The sequence below is a fragment of the Grampus griseus genome (genome assembly GCF_964374135.1).
Source record: "Grampus griseus genome assembly, chromosome: 16".
Lineage (NCBI taxonomy): Eukaryota > Metazoa > Chordata > Mammalia > Artiodactyla > Delphinidae > Grampus > Grampus griseus.
The window spans coordinates 22,985,011-23,003,471 of record NC_139010.1 but is presented as its reverse complement, the minus strand read 5'-3'; the positions used below and the strand labels follow the sequence as shown (position 1 = coordinate 23,003,471).

At 42.6% G+C, this 18,461-nt stretch overlaps 1 protein-coding gene across 6 annotated transcripts in view; it reads left to right on the top strand.

Moving 5' to 3' along the window:
* PBLD (phenazine biosynthesis like protein domain containing) overlaps window positions 1-18,461 on the top strand; it is a 74,058-nt gene that overhangs the window by 25,179 nt on the left and 30,418 nt on the right. For 4 of the 6 annotated variants that reach the window (XM_082673203.1, XM_082673201.1, XM_082673202.1 and 1 more), the window contains exons 3-10: window positions 3,979-4,078; window positions 4,443-4,541; window positions 6,343-6,452; window positions 6,666-6,695; window positions 9,329-9,417; window positions 9,655-9,833; window positions 12,385-12,447; window positions 13,874-14,666. In XM_082673203.1, the coding sequence (XP_082529329.1) occupies window positions 3,979-4,078; window positions 4,443-4,541; window positions 6,343-6,452; window positions 6,666-6,695; window positions 9,329-9,417; window positions 9,655-9,833; window positions 12,385-12,447; window positions 13,874-13,986 (783 nt within the window). In that variant the 3' untranslated portion in view covers window positions 13,987-14,666. Of the gene's footprint in view, window positions 1-3,978; window positions 4,079-4,442; window positions 4,542-6,342; window positions 6,453-6,665; window positions 6,696-9,328; window positions 9,418-9,654; window positions 9,834-12,384; window positions 12,448-13,873; window positions 14,667-16,216; window positions 16,297-18,461 lie in introns of those variants that run through there. The other 2 variants (XR_014297862.1, XM_082673204.1) reach the window with 2 other exon arrangements.

The window sequence follows — 18,461 nt, the reverse complement described above, 5'->3', positions numbered from 1 at the left end:
CAAGGCCTAGCACATGGGAGGCACTAAATAGATATCTGTTGAGTGAAAGTGAAAATATTATAATCAGTGATACTATGGCAAAATCTCCTTCTAAGAGTTCTAGTTAGCCAACAGTTATTCATCTTTTGTTCTCATTGGTAGGGAGGGGTGGGCAGGGTATGCAAAGTGAGTATGTTCTTTGGGTTCTGTGATGGAGCTGGAGACACTAAGCATCTATAAGATCCATTAGAAGCAACTGAAGATGGCCTGAAGTTTGAGTGCTGCATTGTATGGGCATAACTTTACAATCGGAAATCCAAGTGCCTCGAAAGGAATCTCCCATTCCTAGATGATTTAGAACTTTCTACATCCAAGTGCTTTAACGTCGCTGGAAGGAAAGCAGAGGGACAAAGGAACAGAGCAGGACTGTCCTGTTTAGGCTGTCATATTTCTAAACTGCCACAAGGTGGGAGTATTTTAAAACTTTACTCTGATTTTCTGATCATTAATCTTTTGTGGGCCATATAGTGATGGAACCTCAGTGTCCCAACGCAGTACATTGGAAGGCAGAAAAACAAACATGGCTCTAATTTTGCTGCTGGAAGCTTGACTCATGTGAAATTGGCAAAAGGAAATGGATATTAAAGCAAGGGAACTAACAGTTACCGGTTTGGTTTGAAACTATTATGTTACGTTTAAAAATAAGCTTGTAGTGTAAAATGGAAACATTATTGGAACCAACATTCAGTATTTTGAATGAATGTAGTCTCATTCTTTTTTTCCTAAAGCTCTCCAAGTTGAAGCAATATTAATCTTCTCATGATTCACCATTATTTTGATCTTTGGTTCCAGTGTAGAAATTCAGCCACATGTGGTGCACATTGAGGGCTGCTACTATCATACTTTCTACATTGTCTCTGGCCCCTCAGGCAAATAGCAGGTGCATTTTCAGTGTTCTGGGGCAGAAATTGCACTTATAGAAATTCAAATTGTAATTGGTGAAATATACCAAAGCAGAGAAGATTAAAGAGTTGATGGTCTGTGAAGTGTGTGTTTTAGCTGATGTGCAAAAAAGCCCATTTGCAAAGGAATCTATTACCAATAGATGGTGAGCTTGGCTACAATGCGAAATGCTTTAATACTTTTAGAGGCTCTGGTCCTAAAGATCACGGGAAGCAATAGGCAAAGAAAGGAAGGACAAGGATAGGGAGTTTGGCCAGATCAGATACAGGAGGGACTGGCAGGCACAGCAGGTTCCTTTAGTCAAGGAGGCAAATCCAGGCTTTTCTTCATTAACCCTTGAATCACCTTTGAGGCCTGTGACTGCAGACTCAGCACTGGGGAATTAAATGGCTCTGAGTTTCTCTCAGGTGTTACATGCACGGGCAGGTGGGCCAGTTTCCATGGAGAACATTCAACAGGCCACTGCGAAGCGCTTGAGTTCACTTCTGAACATTGTTGCCTTGTTGGCCTCAGCAGCACCCAACCCCCTCCTCTACTCAGGTGGGACTTCTCACTCCCCAGGCCCACAGGTGCCCAGAGGTGTGACATGTGCTCATTCCACTTCATTCCTACCATCCTAATTCTCCTTACCTTAGCTTACAGAATCCTAGAGTGTCAAAGATTTAACAGAAGGAGAAAGAAGTGAGGTCAAGTGATTTGCCCAAGAAGCGTCCCCAATACAAAGCTTTTTGCCCACATTTTCCTGTTCAACTCAACAAAATCTTCCCTTTTTCTAGGTCCACATCAAGTCCTCACCTTTAAAGTCCTAGAGTACTTAATGTCAAAATCCATTGCTGATTTCTGTATCTATCTTGACTTCTCAACTGAGAGGCTCAGGCCCTTGACCAGAGGACCATACCTTACACACCAGGGCTCCCCAGACTTTAATGTGCTCACAGATCACCTGGTTTCTGGTTAAGATGGAGATTCTGATCCAGAAGGTCGGGGGCAGGGCCTGAGACTCTCCATTTCTAACACATTCCCTTGGGAATGGTGCTGATGCTGGTGGCCTAGCGTGGCACTCAGTGATTGATTCTGCTTGCAGGAGTCCATTTTATCTGATAGACATTGGTTTTCTTGCCTGCAACCTGTTAAAGGGATAATAATAATTTCCTTGTTATGGGGAGGCAGTGCGGCGTGGCAGGTTAAAGCACTGGCTTTGAACCACTTAAAAAGGTAACGTTTATCAAGTACTTACTATGCATCAGGCACTGTGATGAGCACTTTATATGCATTATTGGATTAAATCTTTTGAAAGAAAAACATTAAGTAAAAAACAAACAGAAAAACCCGTTGTGTTATTTTTTTCAGAAAATAAGTATCTATTTCTTAAGTGATTTCTCTTTCTGTAGGACTACAGAGCCTCTACAGATTTTTAATACAGAGCTCCTTTAAGAAAAGCTTCGTTAAGTCCCCTGTTAGGATTTTTACATCAGCTGATATTTTAAAAATCATGACTGATTTTTCACAACTGCTGTTTTATGCCTTTTTTTTCAATACAGAAACTTTAATAGGTAAACATATCTGTAATGTTATATGAGTATACGGAAAGTGTTTCAAAAGAATTTGAATCAACTAAAAGACAAGGGTGTTTAACTTGCATAACTCAGATAAGTGAATTATGAATTTATTAGAATAAAGCATAATTCTTATTTCTGGGTTTCAGGAGCTCAAGAATAGTAAGTTTTGCCAAAGCAAAGATGCATTTGTCTTGAGATTTCTTTTTTTTAAAATAAATTTTTATTGGAGTATAGTTAATGTCTTGAGATTTCTTTAGAATTCAAGATCTAAGTAGTGATCATTTTGTTGATTAAAAAAATTGCTTTTCATTCTCAAAAAGAAAATTCATGCTTCAGCCCATTTTTTCCCTTGAGTTAAGAGGAATGTGTATATGTGTGTTTATGCATGTATATGTATGTAGGTGTCTTCACAATAACCCTTCGACCTAAGTACTATTATTCCCACTTTAAAGGCATAGAAGCTGAGGCTCCAGGAGGTGAAATGACTTGCCCACTCTTGCACTGTTTCTAGGAGCTGACCCAGGTTACAAATCCAATTATGTATGTTTCCAAAGCCTACTTTAAAAAAATTGTTTTATTTTGAAAAATTAAAAAACTTAAGAAAAATTTCAAGAATGAACATCTACATACTTTTCCTCTAGATTCACTGGTTCTTACCATTTGCAAAACCCACATTCTTAATCAGTCTACCATTTATTAGACGTATTGTGTTTTTAGGGTATTACATAAACTTTCTGTGTTTAATTTGTTTATCTGTAAGTGGATAAAAATATCTATATTGAGGGTGTTTAAAATGAAGGTTAACTGGATAATTATTCTCTTAGCAAATATTTATTGACCTCCTTCCATCCCAGGATGAATAAAAGCATTGTTCTAAATCAGGACAAAGCAAAGTAGCACAGTTGGTGCTCTCATAGAGCCAGAGTCAGAGGTGGGGGGAACAGACATTAAAAGGACATAGCAAGTAATTTCAGGTGGTCTATGCACTGGGGAAGAGACAGAGCAGTCTGGAAGGCTTTCTGGAGGAGGTGACCTCTGGCCTGAGGCCTGACTCATGAAAGGGAGTGAACTGTGCATAAATGGGGGCAGAGTGGTCCAGCCTGCTCGGAGTGGGCACCTGACATCTCTTCATCCGACAGGAAAGAGAGATTGTGGAGTTTCCATTTGCAGAAATTATTTTTAGAAGAGAACACATGCTCTCAGATAGACTAGATAATAATCTGACAAAGGATAGCCCAGGCCGGTAGGTTTTCAGAATCTGTTCTAGCTTTTAACCTCCACAGCTCTTCACATGGTTGCATGCATGGATTTCTGAAAAACCATCTTTATAAAAGTGCCTTGAATTCCTTGGTGATTATTTCCTTTTAGGCATATAACTTTTAATATTAATAAACTGTTATTTACTAGTGGCAGTTGCTGTCCAAGGAAGTCAGATTTTTGTTTCTGGAGTCTCAATAACCTTTTGTTTCTAATTTAGAAATTGGATGAAGACATGCATCAAAAAATTGCAAAGGAAATGAATCTCTCTGAAACTGCTTTTATCCAAAAACTACACCCAACTGACAACTTTACACAAAGTAAATACGCTTTTTTTTTAACCATTCCTGAATGGCACAAGAAGCTGCTTTTCCAGTGGGGGAATGATAGTTAAGGGAAATGTCCATTTACTATTTGCATGCAGATAGGAGAGGGGGGGGAGCTTCTAATCTGGTTTTCATTTCATCTGGGGGAGCAGATATTGGTGAATTTGAGTGTTTCAGCTCCAGATCTAGCACTGGGGGGCCCTAGGAGGCTTGCCTAGACTTTGCTCCTCCTTTCACAACATGTTTCAGTGATGAATCATGCTAATGAAATATTTAGAAAAGAATAAGAAAATGAAAAGTTTACGACCCCCTTGTATGGGAATGATCTCATCTCTCTTTTGTTTTTTCTCCTCTGAAGGTTCCTGCTTTGGTTTAAGGTGGTTTACACCAGTGAGTGAGGTTCCTCTCTGTGGCCACGCTACCCTGGCTTCTGCAGCTGTGCTGTTTCACAAAATAAGTAACGTGATTTTCTTTTATGAACTTACCATTTAGCAAATAGCAAATATTTTTAAAAACTCGCACACATTCTTTCCTGTGAACCAAAGTGACTGGTATAAAGACACTGCAAAGTTTATTTCATGCGATTTATTATGCAGAAACAAAAACAGCAAGCTTCTATAACACTTTGATCTTTCAGAGTATGTACCATGCATGTTGGAAAGCCATTGTTTCCTGGAACGCCATTTTCTTCTAAATAGGAGCTCTCTGGTCTCTGTGACAAACAGAGGAGCAGAGCTTGTAAGGCAGAATAGTTGTCTAACATGATATGATACTGGGGAACCAAAAGACATAACTTTGCCCCGAATATGTCCCCACCCACATTGAAATTCATTTCACAATAAGAGCTTTTTTACTCTGAATTTTAAATATTAATGAGCCCCCGCTGTATACATTTACCCTGTGAAGAGAGGATGCAGCACCTTAATCCTACCTGTGTCCATCTCAGCTACACTTAGTATAACAGATAAAGATCAGGGCTTTGTGGGAATGGGGCAGAGAGATGCCTGGAAATGTCCTAAAAGTGGAGATGGAAGCAGCCATGAATAAGTGTAGACCACTAACAGAAAGTTAAACAAGGAAATAAACAGGATGATACGACAGAGGGGTAACTGTGGGGAGGAGGGTGTTGGAAAAAGAAGTTCTCTGGGGGAGCAACTTAGGTGGGGATGATAAGGGAAGGTGTTAATAGGTCAGGTTTGCCCAGAAAGCAGACTCTGAGACACACTGGCATGCCAGAAGAATTGGGGGCAGTGTTCTTGAGATCAGTATTGTTAAGGTAGTAAAAGAAAGCAGAACTGAACACAGGGAGAAGTTGAACTGCAAAGTGGTAGCCCCAAAGAAAGACCTGATAGTCCTCCACAGGGTGGGCCTGAGGTTCCATGAGAAAATGCTTGGTAAATAATGATGTCTTACACCAATTATAATGAGAAGAATTAAACTTTGGGTTTCAGAATGTAAATTTTATTCTGTGAAAGTTAATCAGCGGTGCTGAATTTTCTCACCTTTGAGATATGGTTAAGTATTACAGAAATATTAGGGAAGAGAAAAGAATTAAGTCACAAATCTTTGTTTTCACTAAAAATGTTACCCACACTGAGATAAGTGGCCCAAGTTGTATCAGTAACATGAAGGGATATTATATCAGGTTTGGTGATCTAATCTTTAAATCAAGATTTTATGTATAGTTTGGTTTGTTTATGGTAAGCTTGATTTGTTCATCTCAGACTGTTGTACATGACCTGTATGTTATATTTGTCATCCCTTTGGCTTATCTTAAACTAGTAGAGTTTATAACTCTATAGTATTTAAAAATATAGTATAGTTAAAAATATAGTATAGTTAAAAATCTGCATTAGAAAACATTATAGCATCCCTATGAGCTATGTTTAATTATTACCCCCAATTTATTGGTAAAATGAAATTAGTATAGTTTTAATTATTACCCCATTTTATTAATGAGGAAATTGAGGTTTAAGGAGATTAAATAATTTTTTCAAGGGCACAGCATGATGTCAAGTCCAATCAGTTATGTTCTTGGTTCTCAAGTTAGAATCCAGTGAGAGTTTTCTCCACTTAGGACCCAAGTAACCCAAACCTGGGACCCCTTTACTGGAAAGAACAACACTGCCAGAGAATCTAAGACTACATAACAGTGATCAAAACAGACATGCAACTATATAACAATGTTTATTTTCCTATTTCTTGATTCCTTTCAAAAAGTTTTCTAGTTGACAAAATAGAATTCTTTTTTTGGCCAGAAAACATGAATAGCACCCTAACGTTTGTCACTCTGAGTGGGGAACTAAAGGCCAGAAGAGAAGAGGATGGTATCGTCCTGGACCTGCCTCTTTATCCAGCCCATCCCCAGGTCAGCTCTTTTTAATTTTTTTTTTTCTTTTGGCTGCCCTGCACGGCTTATGGGATCTTAGGTCCCTGACCAGGGATTGAACCAGGCCCTCGGCAGTGAGAGCATGGAGTCCTAACCACTGGACCGCCAGGGAATTCCCAGCTCTTTTTAATTATTGCCGTAAACTGACAGCTTTCCTGTTTTACAGTAGTTTTGTCTTTTTTCCCAATCTAGGACTTCCATGAAGTGGAGGATTTGATAAAGGTTGGTGAAAAGAATCAAACCTGAGCCATGTGATATGATCATCTGTTATCATTTGAACAAAGATTCGGTACTATTTGATCTCAACAGATAGGCCTTCTACCAGTACAAGTGTTCCATTCTAAGCTTGGTTGAATACTGCACCGTGCATTTGAGATTTGAATTTTAATATTGAATCTAGGGACTTCCCTGGTGGTCCAATGGTAAAGAATCCACCTTACAATGCAGGGGATGGGTGTTTGATCCCTGGTTAGGGAACAAAGACCCCACATGCCTCGGGGCAACTAAGCCCGTGCGCCTCAACGATAGAGCCGTGGTGCGCAAACTACAGACCCCGAGAGCCACAACTAGAGAGAAGCTCGTGAGCCACAACTAGAGAGAAGCCCTTGCACTGCAACAAAGACCCGACACAGCCAGAAAAAAAAAAAGAAAAATAATACTGAATCTATTTAGTGAGAAGGTTGACCAGTTTTCCCTGACTCTTCATTATCCGATTAGCCTCCATGGAAAGGTGGGGGAGGGGAGGCTGTCGTGTGGCAGGCTGAGAGTGAAAGGAAAGAGTGGAAACTGCCTGGCAGCTGTCGGAGTCCTGATGTCTTTAGTGGAGAATACACCTGAGATGACAGGGCTGTGCTTTGATGGAAGAGAGCAGGAAAGCATGGGAACCTCGATAGAGAAGACAAGATACATAGACTGGCCTCCTCAAGGAGTCCGTGTGGGAATGGGGCTTGATGATGATGGTGATGATGACGATGATGACAATGAACATTTTTGAGAGTCTCCCCTGTGCAGTGCCACACACTAAGTGGTTTTTTTTTTTTTTTTTTTTTTTTTTTTGCGGTACGCGGGCCTCTCACTGCCGTGGCCTCTCCCGTTGCGGAGTACAGGCTCCGGACGCGCAGGCTCAGCGGCCATGGCTCACGGGCCCAGCCGCTCCGCGGCATGTGGGATCTTTCTGGACCGGGGTACGAACCCGTGTCCCCTGCATCAGCAGGCGGACTCTCAACCACTGCGCCACCAGGGAAGCCCTAAGTGTTTTAATGTATTATCTCATTTAATTCTCACTGCCACCCAGTGCAGCAAGCACTACAGTTGTCTCCCAGAGATTCCAGAAGGCCAGAGCAGCCCTGGATGGCCAGGTGCTTAGTTTGTAGAGCAGGAAGGGCCCAGGTCAGGACCAGGCCAAGGGCAGCCATGAGAAAAAATGATTCTATAAAATGGCGTATTGTGGTATTTCTCAGTGAATTTTCAACTCAGGATTTATAATCTCTTTAGTGTTTTGCTTTAAGTTTTCAGAGTATAAGCAAGAATCATGGATTCTGATTTTACACTCAGCTCTGCCTATGGCTTGAGTTTTGGGAGGCAAGCCGAATTCATAAATGAACTACTTTAAACATATTGGCAAGAAAATGGAAAATATTCACAGTGCTAGACCTTGTTCATGGTAGAAAGAGCTTAACCTGATCTCTCTAAGCCGCAGGGTCGGCATTTGTAAAATGAGGATGATGAAGGGTTATTTGTTGTGAGTATTGTCATTTTGTGTTCCTAGAAACTGGCAATAAGATTCTCAGCTGAGAATTAAACTTTCAAATTGACATAAGAATCCATGCAGAGAATGACCCTTCAGAGAGACTGAGAGGCCCCGGAGAGCAGATGGGATTGGGCTGTAGGCGTTCCCATTTCTGGGGGGGGTCGGGAACGTTGGTCAGCAGTGGTCACAGAGGCAGACATTCCAGGCATCACCCACGGCAGAGGGAGTCTTGGCGATAGGACCTAGAACACCTCAGTCCCTAAAGAAGATTAGAGAACCTGAAGCCACCTAGTGACAACCAGACAACTACTGTGTAACTCTTGTCTGTTCTGGAGGCAGCTGGTGGTGGTGCCACAGGATGACTCGGAGGGGCACAAGACACATACAGTGTCTTGGATATGAGCGAGGCTATGTGCAGCCCAGTAAAGGGTGAATCAGGGTATCTCTAGAAAATGTTGAAAATGTTGCTACGTTCTTGATCTGTAGCATAAAGTCTACGTGAGAACAGCGAGCTTGCCAAGCAGAGCAGCCTTGAGACAAGTGCCCTAGTCCCCACTTCCAATCAGACTGCTGGCCCTGAGTCCTTCCCATGTGGAAGCTTCTAGTTACTGCTGCAGGAACTCCACATATTATTTCACTTAATCCTCACAACAACTCCAAGAGGCAGGCATGAAGCCCGCACCTCTACAGATAGTAGACAGTAGTAATTCAGAGCTTTGACTCCAGGGCCCCTCAGACCTGGGTCAAGGTGTGTGTGTGTGTGTGTGTGTGTGTGTGTGTGAGTGACCTTGGGCCTCTCTGAATCTTCTTATCTGTGGGGAAAATACCCACCTGAAGGAGTTGTGTGTTGAGGGACGTAGTAACATGTGTGAACAATGCCTATCTCTGGCTAAACTCAGAGGGTAAACTCAACCCTCATCAAGGTCTCTGACTGCCAGGAAACTGGCCTTCTTGAGCAATACCTTGAGTCCCGAAACTGACCTGAAACTCCTGGGATTGGAGATGTTGGGTGTGCCTGGCACAGAGCAGACACTTGTGAGAGGTTGCTCTCCAAACATGGGTCAAATTCATAAATTCCTGAGGAGGTTTTGGTCTGTCTCCATAGACTGCCATAGGTGACACACTGGTTCAGGACATCCGCTATTCCCCAGATACCCGAAAGCTCCTGGTCCGGCTCAGTGATACTTACAACAGGTAAACAAGATTTTTGGCTTCGTCAGCACCCTGGGGATGGCCGAGCACCCAGATTTATGGCTCTGGCTTGGTCTGGCTGTGCCATGTTCTGTCAAACCATGATTTACACAGCCAGAGAGTTTTGTTCCCCTCCTGGTGAGCCATTTGGCAAGCTGCATCCTGGCCTGCTTTACAGAGTGTGGGCAGTGGGTAGTCTATTGAATGGCTTTGTCCTGATCCACCCCGTTTCTGAACAAGGTCATTTCTGGAGAGCCTGAAAGTGAACACACAGAATCTGCCACAAGTGGAAAACACGGGGAAGGTGAAAGGACTCATTCTCACCATCAAGGGAGAGCCTGATGGGCAGACTCAAGCGTTTGACTTTTACTCCAGATATTTCACTCCATGGTTTGGTGTGGCCGAAGACCCTGTAACAGGTACTTTTTGACTTGAGTCCTGAAGAGGGCTAAACAGTGGAGAGGGAGGAGGATAACAAGTAGCTGTTGCTGTGCCCTCCACGTGACCTTTCAGGTTGTTTGGTTTTTGAGCTGCCTTTGTTTCCCTACCCACCCCTTCGCTGAAGTCTCATGTGAAAAACAGAGTTAAGGAGGCAGTATAGCAGGGTTAAACTAGGGTCAGACAGGCTGGGTTTGCATCTTAGCTTCCTAGCTGTTGACCTTGGGCAAATGACTTAACATTTTTTTTTTAGATTTTTTTTTGATGTGGACCATTTTTTAAAAAGTCTTTATTGAATTTGTTACAATATTGCTTCGATTTTTATGTTTTGGAGTTTGTTTGTTTGTTTTTTTGGCCGCGAGGCCTGTGGGATCTTAGCTCCTCGACCAGGGATTGAACCCACACACCCTGCACTGGAAGGCGAAGTCTGAACCACTGGACCACCAGGGAAGTCCCTGACTTAACTTTTTAAAGCTTTTGTTCCCTGGCTATAAAATATGGATAATACCTCATAGGTTATGTAAACACAACGCATGTTAAGTGGTCAACACAGTGCCTGGCACATGGTAAGTGCCCAATAGCTATTAGGTATTTTAATAATAACAACAGGGCTTCCCTGGTGGCGCAGTGGTTGAGAGTCCGCCTGCCGATGCAGGGGACACGGGTTCGTGCCCCGGTCTGGGAAGATTCCACATGCCGTGGAGCGGCTGGGCCCATGAGCCATGGCCGCTGAGCCTGCGTGTCCAGAGCCTATGCTCCGCAATGGGAGAGGCCACAACAGTGAGAGGCCCGCACACTGCAAAAAAAAAAAAACAGAAAACAAAAAAAAACTGGCTCCCTGAGCCAACACTTCTAGAGCTGCCATTTGCAAAATCTAGTGGCCAATGTCCACTACATTCCCAAAGCCTTTTTTCCTTTTCAGTGACCAGCCTGCACGATCATTGATCTAGATAAGATTTGGTTTTTGAAGGATCAAGCCCTGGACTGCTGGTGGGAAATTGGGACAGGCATAGTGGTTTTGTTTTTTCCTCCCTTCCTCATTTCCCTGACCTGCCCACAAAGTGGGTGGAATGGGTTCAGGAACGTGGGTATTCAGGATCTTCTACCAGACAGAAGCAGAGGGATGAAGTCAAAGATGGGCAAAAATGTGAAGCCTCGTACTTTCATCCTCCTGGAGAAGAATGGCCTGAGCCACAAAACGGGGGTTGCTGGATGGAGGAGACTGGTGGATGGGATAGTGGCCAGGGTAAAAGGAGGCTGAGCAGAGACTGTGAGCCTCCTGTTCTGGTCAGATGGCAGGGGCTGGGATGGTTTCAGGGCCTTGACTTATTTACTCTGAGGAGCAAAATATGTGAAATTCAAAGCTCAGCAAGCAAGCACTTTTAAAGACTCAGGAAAATGCCCAGCGACTGTTGGTCCAACTCAACCCTCCCCAATAGAAAAGAAGTTCTGAGTGGACTTACACTTGCACAGCTGCTTCCCAAAGATGTTAATTACCACAGAGGGCAAGTTTTTTCCCCCTGTAATGATGCTTTTCTAGAGTGGGAAGGGCAGCGATGACCAACCATTTCAGTTTGCTTGAGACTGAGGGACTTCTCAGCATACAGGATCTTCAGTTCTAAAACCAGGACAGTCTCAGGCATACTGGGATGCTCGGGCACCCTATGTGGACCTCCCATAACATTAGTAAGTTTTCCTGAAGGAGAGACCTTTTGCAAACCATCCTTTTTTCTCCCAAAGACTTTTCTGTCAGTTATTACTTTACATTTTGTTTCTTCATTTTATTTTATTTTATTTATTTATTTATTTTTTTGCGGTACGCGGGCCTCTCACTGTTGTGGCCTCTCCCGTTGCGGAGCACAGGCTCCCGACGCGCAGGCTCAGCGGCCATGGCTCAAGGGCCCAGCCGCTCCGCGGCAATGTGGGATCTTCCCGCACCGGGGCACGAACCCGTGTCCCCTGCATCGGCAGGCAGACTCTCAACCACTGCGCCACCAGGGAAGCCCTGTTTCTTCATTTTAATATCTATTCTCTGATCGAAACCTAGGGCACAATCATATGAAAAAATACCTCACTAAAAGAAAGTTCTTCTGGCACCGAAAACCTGTGAATGCTGACTTGGTGGGAAATATAGCCTTTTGTCAGAGTTCCCACCTTTTCTTTCATGTGTGTCCTAAGAAGAAGGAGATATTTTTCCCTTGAAAGATGTAGACAGATTTATGTGAAGACCTTGATTCTACCATGGGCTGACAATGAACTGGTAGACAAGACAAGAATTAAAACCTACAGTTTAATTCAGCCTTCAGAAAGTATAAGACACAGCAGATACATCGTTTGGAGGAGTTATCCGTAAATTCTATGTCTTCCTTTCTATTTCCATCCTTAATTCCACACTTGGCTGTGGCCACGGCCAACATAATGACTACGTCATCTAAGGTTTAGTCAAACTGGATAGTTGATTGTTTATGAACTTAGCACAGAGTTGCCCCTGTTTTCTTTGGGATTGTACCATGACTTTTCACTTCTTTTAAGGGTCTGCACATACTGTTCTCAGCAGCTACTGGTCCCAGCAACTGGGGAAGAAAGTCATGCACGGTAGGACAGCTTGTTTTCAAATTTTAAAAAATTTGCTTAACTTGAAGCCAGTATTTCTTCTCATATGTACTGTCCACTTGAAGATGTAATAAAGTGTTAACTATCACCCACGTGAAAATGAGAGGTTTCGAATTCCTTCCCCCTGAACCTTCTACTCAAAACATCCTCCACCCCAAACATCTTCCACCTCTGTCTCTCCCAACACAAGGACACACTTCTAATACAGTAAGTACCCAATAAATGTTTGTTGAATAAAGTTAACTAGCTGTATAACTTTGACCCAGAAAGGTTATTTATAATGTGACAAGTTGAGACTGGATGATTACCAAGGTTCCTTACTGCTGCTGCTAGTTATGAGATTAAATCAAACAAACTGCTTTGGAACCAAGTCTCCTGGTGATTTACATAGTGCCTGAGGCAGAGAAAATAAATGGCAGCCAGTGGAATTTACACAGCTAGTACTAAACCGCTAGTAGTCTGTATGTGGTACAGGCTACACAATCAAAGTAGGAGTTTGACTTTAAAGGATGGAGGTTCTTACTTAGTGGGATGGTTAAGCCTCTGTGACCCTGATTTGGGAACAGCACGGTGACTGTTCTCTTTCTTTGGTGAGCCTAATTACTCCTCTGACCTTAGGAAGCTTGAGGCTGTGCCTCATGGTTGCCTGACAAGTGTGGTTGCTTGCTAACCGCAATGAGTAAAGCACTCCCTTTATCCTATTCAGACCGCGGAAGGTGGGGCCTTTTCAGAAGGGCCAAGAGTACCCCTCTTTATCTTCTTAGACTTTTAGTCCTTGCCTCTGTCTTTTCACATGTGCTTGCCTTCTAGACAGAGCCAGGGAGGATGCTATATGGGCGGGGTATGTCTGGGGCATTACAGGAAGTAATAGAGGAAGTGGCTCAGGAAGCGAAGCTGTAGAGCTGTGTATTCTGTGGATCAAATTGCGTCTGTGGTCTCAGTCCTCAGGAGAATGGGGTGGGCTGGGCAATACCATGCACAGAGGAAGGAATGCATTCTATTTCAAAAATTTTTTAAGATTAATTGATTTTTATTAAGGTAACATTGATTTATAACATCATATAAGTTTCACATGTACATTGTATTCCTGCTTCTATATACCCTACAACGTGCTTACCACCAAAAATTTATTTTCCATCTTTCACCGTACAGTTGATCCCCTTTACCCATTTTGATCTCCCCGCCCCTCCCTGACCCTTTGCCTCTGGCAACCACCCTCTGTTCTCTGTGTCTATGTATTTGTGTTTCGTTTGTTATTTATTTTGTTTTTGTTTGTTTGAAGGAATGTGTTCTTTAAACTGACCTGGGAGGATTCTAGAGCTTGTAATACGTGGTCTGTCACTATGCCCTGTTAATTAAAAAGGGTGAAAATGATCTTAATTTGTGACTCGTTTTATGTTTTCTTTAGCCTTTCAGTGTTCCAGCCGGGGAGGAGAATTGAAGATTTCCCTGCGTCCTGATGGACGAGTTGACATCAAGGGACGTGCTGCTCTTGTTTTAGAGGGCACGCTGACGGCCTAGACGCGCTTGTGCGCGATGCTGCGATCTTGACTTACTATTTTCCACGTAGAAAGAAATGTAAGGGGCTGCTTTGAATAAAGTTTGCATAGTAGTCTACTTAATCCTCACCTTAGACATAGAACAACAAAGACATATTAATGGAAATTTAATAATGCTTCCTGACTAATTAACTAATGGAGTTTTGGCTCTACCTGTGAGTATATTTGAAATGTAAGTAACTAATAACGAAGAATAATGTCACCTTTGATTATGAGTACCAATCACAAAATGAGGAACAAATTTATGAGGAGTAAGATCAAACCATTTAAACTTAGGTGTGAGTACCAGATAGACTATTTTGTAGCCATTGAAAAGACCCAATAACTATGAGGAAATATTAAAAAAAATTTCATGATACAATACCAAGAAAGAAAATCACAGTAGAGTATAAACTGTTAGCGACGTTATGCTGTGTCTGTGGAGAATACGAATTTATATGGACAGAGATGGATCATGAAGATAGAAAAGTGAAAAGAGTTCACGTGTAGAGGGTAAGATTGGAGTAATTTTAATGTACCTAAAAAGTTATTTTCTTCATTGGAACACACTCATGTTTAATAACTAAAAATCAGGACATGTAGCTAAATAACTAAAAAGCCCAGAATTTTTTTAAATGTATGTGTGATAGAGTGGTAGTAAAATTAAACATGAAAAGTAATATCTTGCCTCTTTCCAAGTTCTTTTTGGGGTGGGAATTCCCCTTGCTGTGGCTCCCATGTATTCTGCAAGTTAGGTGCCCAGCTGGGATCTGAATTCCCAGCCCATGTGTCAGATCTACTGCTCAGCAATCTGACGTGGTTGGTAAAAAGCAATTTGCTGTCTCCTGTGTATAAGACACTGGGCTAGAAGCTGGTGGGGTGGAGAGATGGGGGCCAGGCTGCAAAGGAGATTAGAGGGGAAGCTTATAGAGCTCTCAAGGGAATCTAACTGGGAAAACCAGGCTCATCCTTTCATGAAAAGATAATGAGCACTTGCACTGGTCTGTGATTAGGATCTACATATGGCAGACACTGAATGCTATGGTGTAGTCTGGGGAGTGTTGAAGGACAGGGCTTCGAAAGACTGGGGCATGAGCAAGGCTTCAGAGATGAATGCACATGGCATGTCTGGGTTTTGTCTAGAGTTTCTACATCTTGAAAGTAGTTAGGTTCTATGGGGGCTGAGAGAAATAAAAGAAAGTAATTATTAAACTTACAATCCAGTTGAAGAGATAGCATGTAAACACAAGGATAGATAAATAATACTGTAAGCTATTTTTATTGTTGTTTTTTAAACTATTAAAACCTATAGAAAGGACATAGGAATCATGGCGATTGTGAGTCATCCCCAGGGTATGAGAAAGGGAGAACTATGGTTCTCCAGGTGTGGTCCCTGGACAAGCAGCATCTGTACCACCTGGGAGCTTGTTAGAAAAGCAAATTCTCAGGCCCCATCCCAGACCCACTGAATCAGAAGCTGTGGAGATAGAAACCAGAAATCTGGTTTTTAACAAGCCCTCCAGGTGATCCTGGTGTATACTTAGGTTTGAGAATCTCTAGTATTCAGCCACTGTTTTCTTCCCTCGCAAGTGACAATTGCCTATGTAGCTCAATAACTTTAAATGTGCATTATCTCAAAATCTCCTTGACCATACCAATATACTTGCTGCTTAGTGCAGTTTTGGAGGAGCTGGATTTTTTTTTTTTTCCTCTTAGTTTCCAGTTCTGTTCAGCATAGAAAAACTAGCTGTGCTCAGGTGGGAGCTGTTCAGTAAAATGTTGGTAATATACAGATTAATCAGCCATGATTTATTAATGATGAATTAATTACACCTGATTGTGCAGTTCTGCTAGCTAAATGGAGCTTTAAAGGAGTTATTTTATTAATCATCATGGTGCTAATTGCAGACACTTACAGAAGGATCACTAATTAAACATGCAACCATATGCAAAACAAGTTGGGCTGCTGAGACCTGCAAGAATAAGAAACCCTGATTTTTAGGGGAGCCAAAACATTTTATTTTATGCAATATTAGGGAGTTGGCTTGGCAATGTTAGTCATTCACTGCAAGTTAATATTGTAATCTTTCCCAGCAGGGATTGATCCCTATATCAAAAAGTATATAGCACTCTAGTGAGATTCTAGTAAAGGGGAAGATCATTCAAGCCTATTTTCTCTTTTATACACATGCAAAATGGCTTTTGCTGAACAGAGACCATTGATTGATGGGATGGGACATACAGCAGAGACAGTCAAAACCACAAACCAGTCCTTCGTGTCAGAGAGCATCAGGTGAGTGCGAGACTGAACTCTTGGAGACCATGAACACCCTGTGTATTGAATCACAATAAGAGGAGTCACAGCCTTGTACTATTGGAGCAGAGAAAGAAATGAGACTGTCCAGCTGAAGGGGCATCAGGTAAACTCAAGGATAGCTAAAGAATGGGAAAATTGTTTTCAATTTTTAGCTCAAGATAGATTAAAGCCGTTTCCTGACTTTTTGTTGTTATGATGATTTGTTTGGAGTTATGCAGCATCATTGTGAATAGTCAAGTAGGTACTGGCCAGCTTCCTCCAAGGAAGCCAAGGTGGCAAGGTGCTACCTCTCTCTGCACTTCAGGGGGCAGGCATGCTACTCGGGCTCCGCCAAATCAGAAACCATCTCCTGGGAATGTGGATCCTGAACAAGGGAAGCAGTACTGTAGAGGTGGCTAGAGACCTATACTATAGAGATCCATACTATAGCTCATTCTAGCTTGTTCTAACATTATTAGCTGTTCCACCACTTAATCAATCCCCTCAGTCTCCTTTTTTTTTTTTATTTTTATTTTTGGCTATGCCTCGTGGCATGCAACATCTTATTTCCCCGACCAGGGATCAAACCCGTGCCCCCTGCAGTGGAATCACGGAGTCTTAACCACTGGACCGCCAGGGAATTCCCCCCTCAGTCTCCTATTGAAGACCTTTGATTTTATTTCCTGATGCTTTACCATTAGAAGCTGTACTGCAGAGAGCAACTTTATTTTATTTTCTATGTCCTGGTACTTTTATTTCTTTAGGATAGACTTGAGAGAGAGAGATTTCTGGTTTGAATAATGTGTGTATTTTGGGGGACTTCCCTGGTAGTCCAGTGGTTAAGACTCCACGCTTCCAATGCAGGCGGCTATGGGTTCGATCCCTGGTGGGGGAAATAAGATCTCACATGCAAAAAAAAGAGGAATGTGTGTGTTTTTCATTTTAGTAGCTATTGTCAGATACCCTTCCAAAAGAGACTGTAGCTGTTCATGTTGCCAGAGCACTGTATCCTTTTCACCACAACCCACCAGCAGAATTTTTCTAATCTGATAAGTGATAGCTTAGTATTACTTACTTTGCATTTACCTGATTAGGAAAGTTAAACATCTTTTGTTACAGTAACTTGCTACTTATATTTTATCTTCTCTGAACTCTCTATTCATGTATTTTGCTTTTTTTCGATTGCATTTTGTTACCAGTTTCTTTATTATGAACTTTTATCTGTCATACGTGTGGAAATTTTCTCCCCAATGTTTTGATGTATATTAAGGCAGTCATTATTATCCTTGTTTTATAGATGAGGAAAGTAATGCTCAGAAAGGAAATTGACTTGCTTAAGTTTACTCTGCTAGTGAGATGGTTAGATCTGGATTCAAAACCAGGCTATGTGATGACAAATCTAGTGCCCTTGCTATACTTCAAGGAATATCCCTAGAGGGTTGCTTTGGTTACTGTCCTGTATAATGTTACCCCCAAATTTACAGGTATGCTCGGAGATTCTGTGGGTCCCCAGGAATTTGCACGGGACATATTGGGAAGGCTTGTTTCTACTCCACCTGGTGTCAGCCAGGGTGGTTCAAAGGCAGGGCTGGGATCATCAAAGGCTTGTTTACACACGTTTGGAGCCTGAGTTGGGGACACTGAAACAGCTGAGAGTTGAAACAGCTGAGAGCTGGAACAGGAAGTCCTCCTTTTTTAATTTAATTTAATTTATTTATTTGGTTGTGCCAGGTCTTAGTTGCGGCTGGCAGGCTCCTTAGTTGTGGCTCGCTGGCTCCTTAGCTGCGGCACATATGCTCCTTAGTTGTGGCATGCAAACTCTTAGTTGCAGCAGGCATGTGGGATCTAGTTCCTTGATTAGGCCCCCTGCATGGGGAGTGCGGAATCTTTTTTTTTTTTTTTTTTTCGGTACGCGGGCCTATCACTGCTGTGGCTTCTCCCGTTGCGGAGCACAGGCTCCGGACGCGCAGGCTCAGCGGCCATGGCTCACGGGCCCAGGCGCTCCGCGGCACGTGGGATCCTCCCGGACCAGGGCACGAACCCGCGTCCCCTGCATCAGCAGGCGGACCCTCAACCACTGCACCACCAGGGAAGCCCGGAGTGTGGAATCTTAACCACTGTGCCACCAGGGAAGTCCCCAGTTGGGCCTCCTTGAACACCTT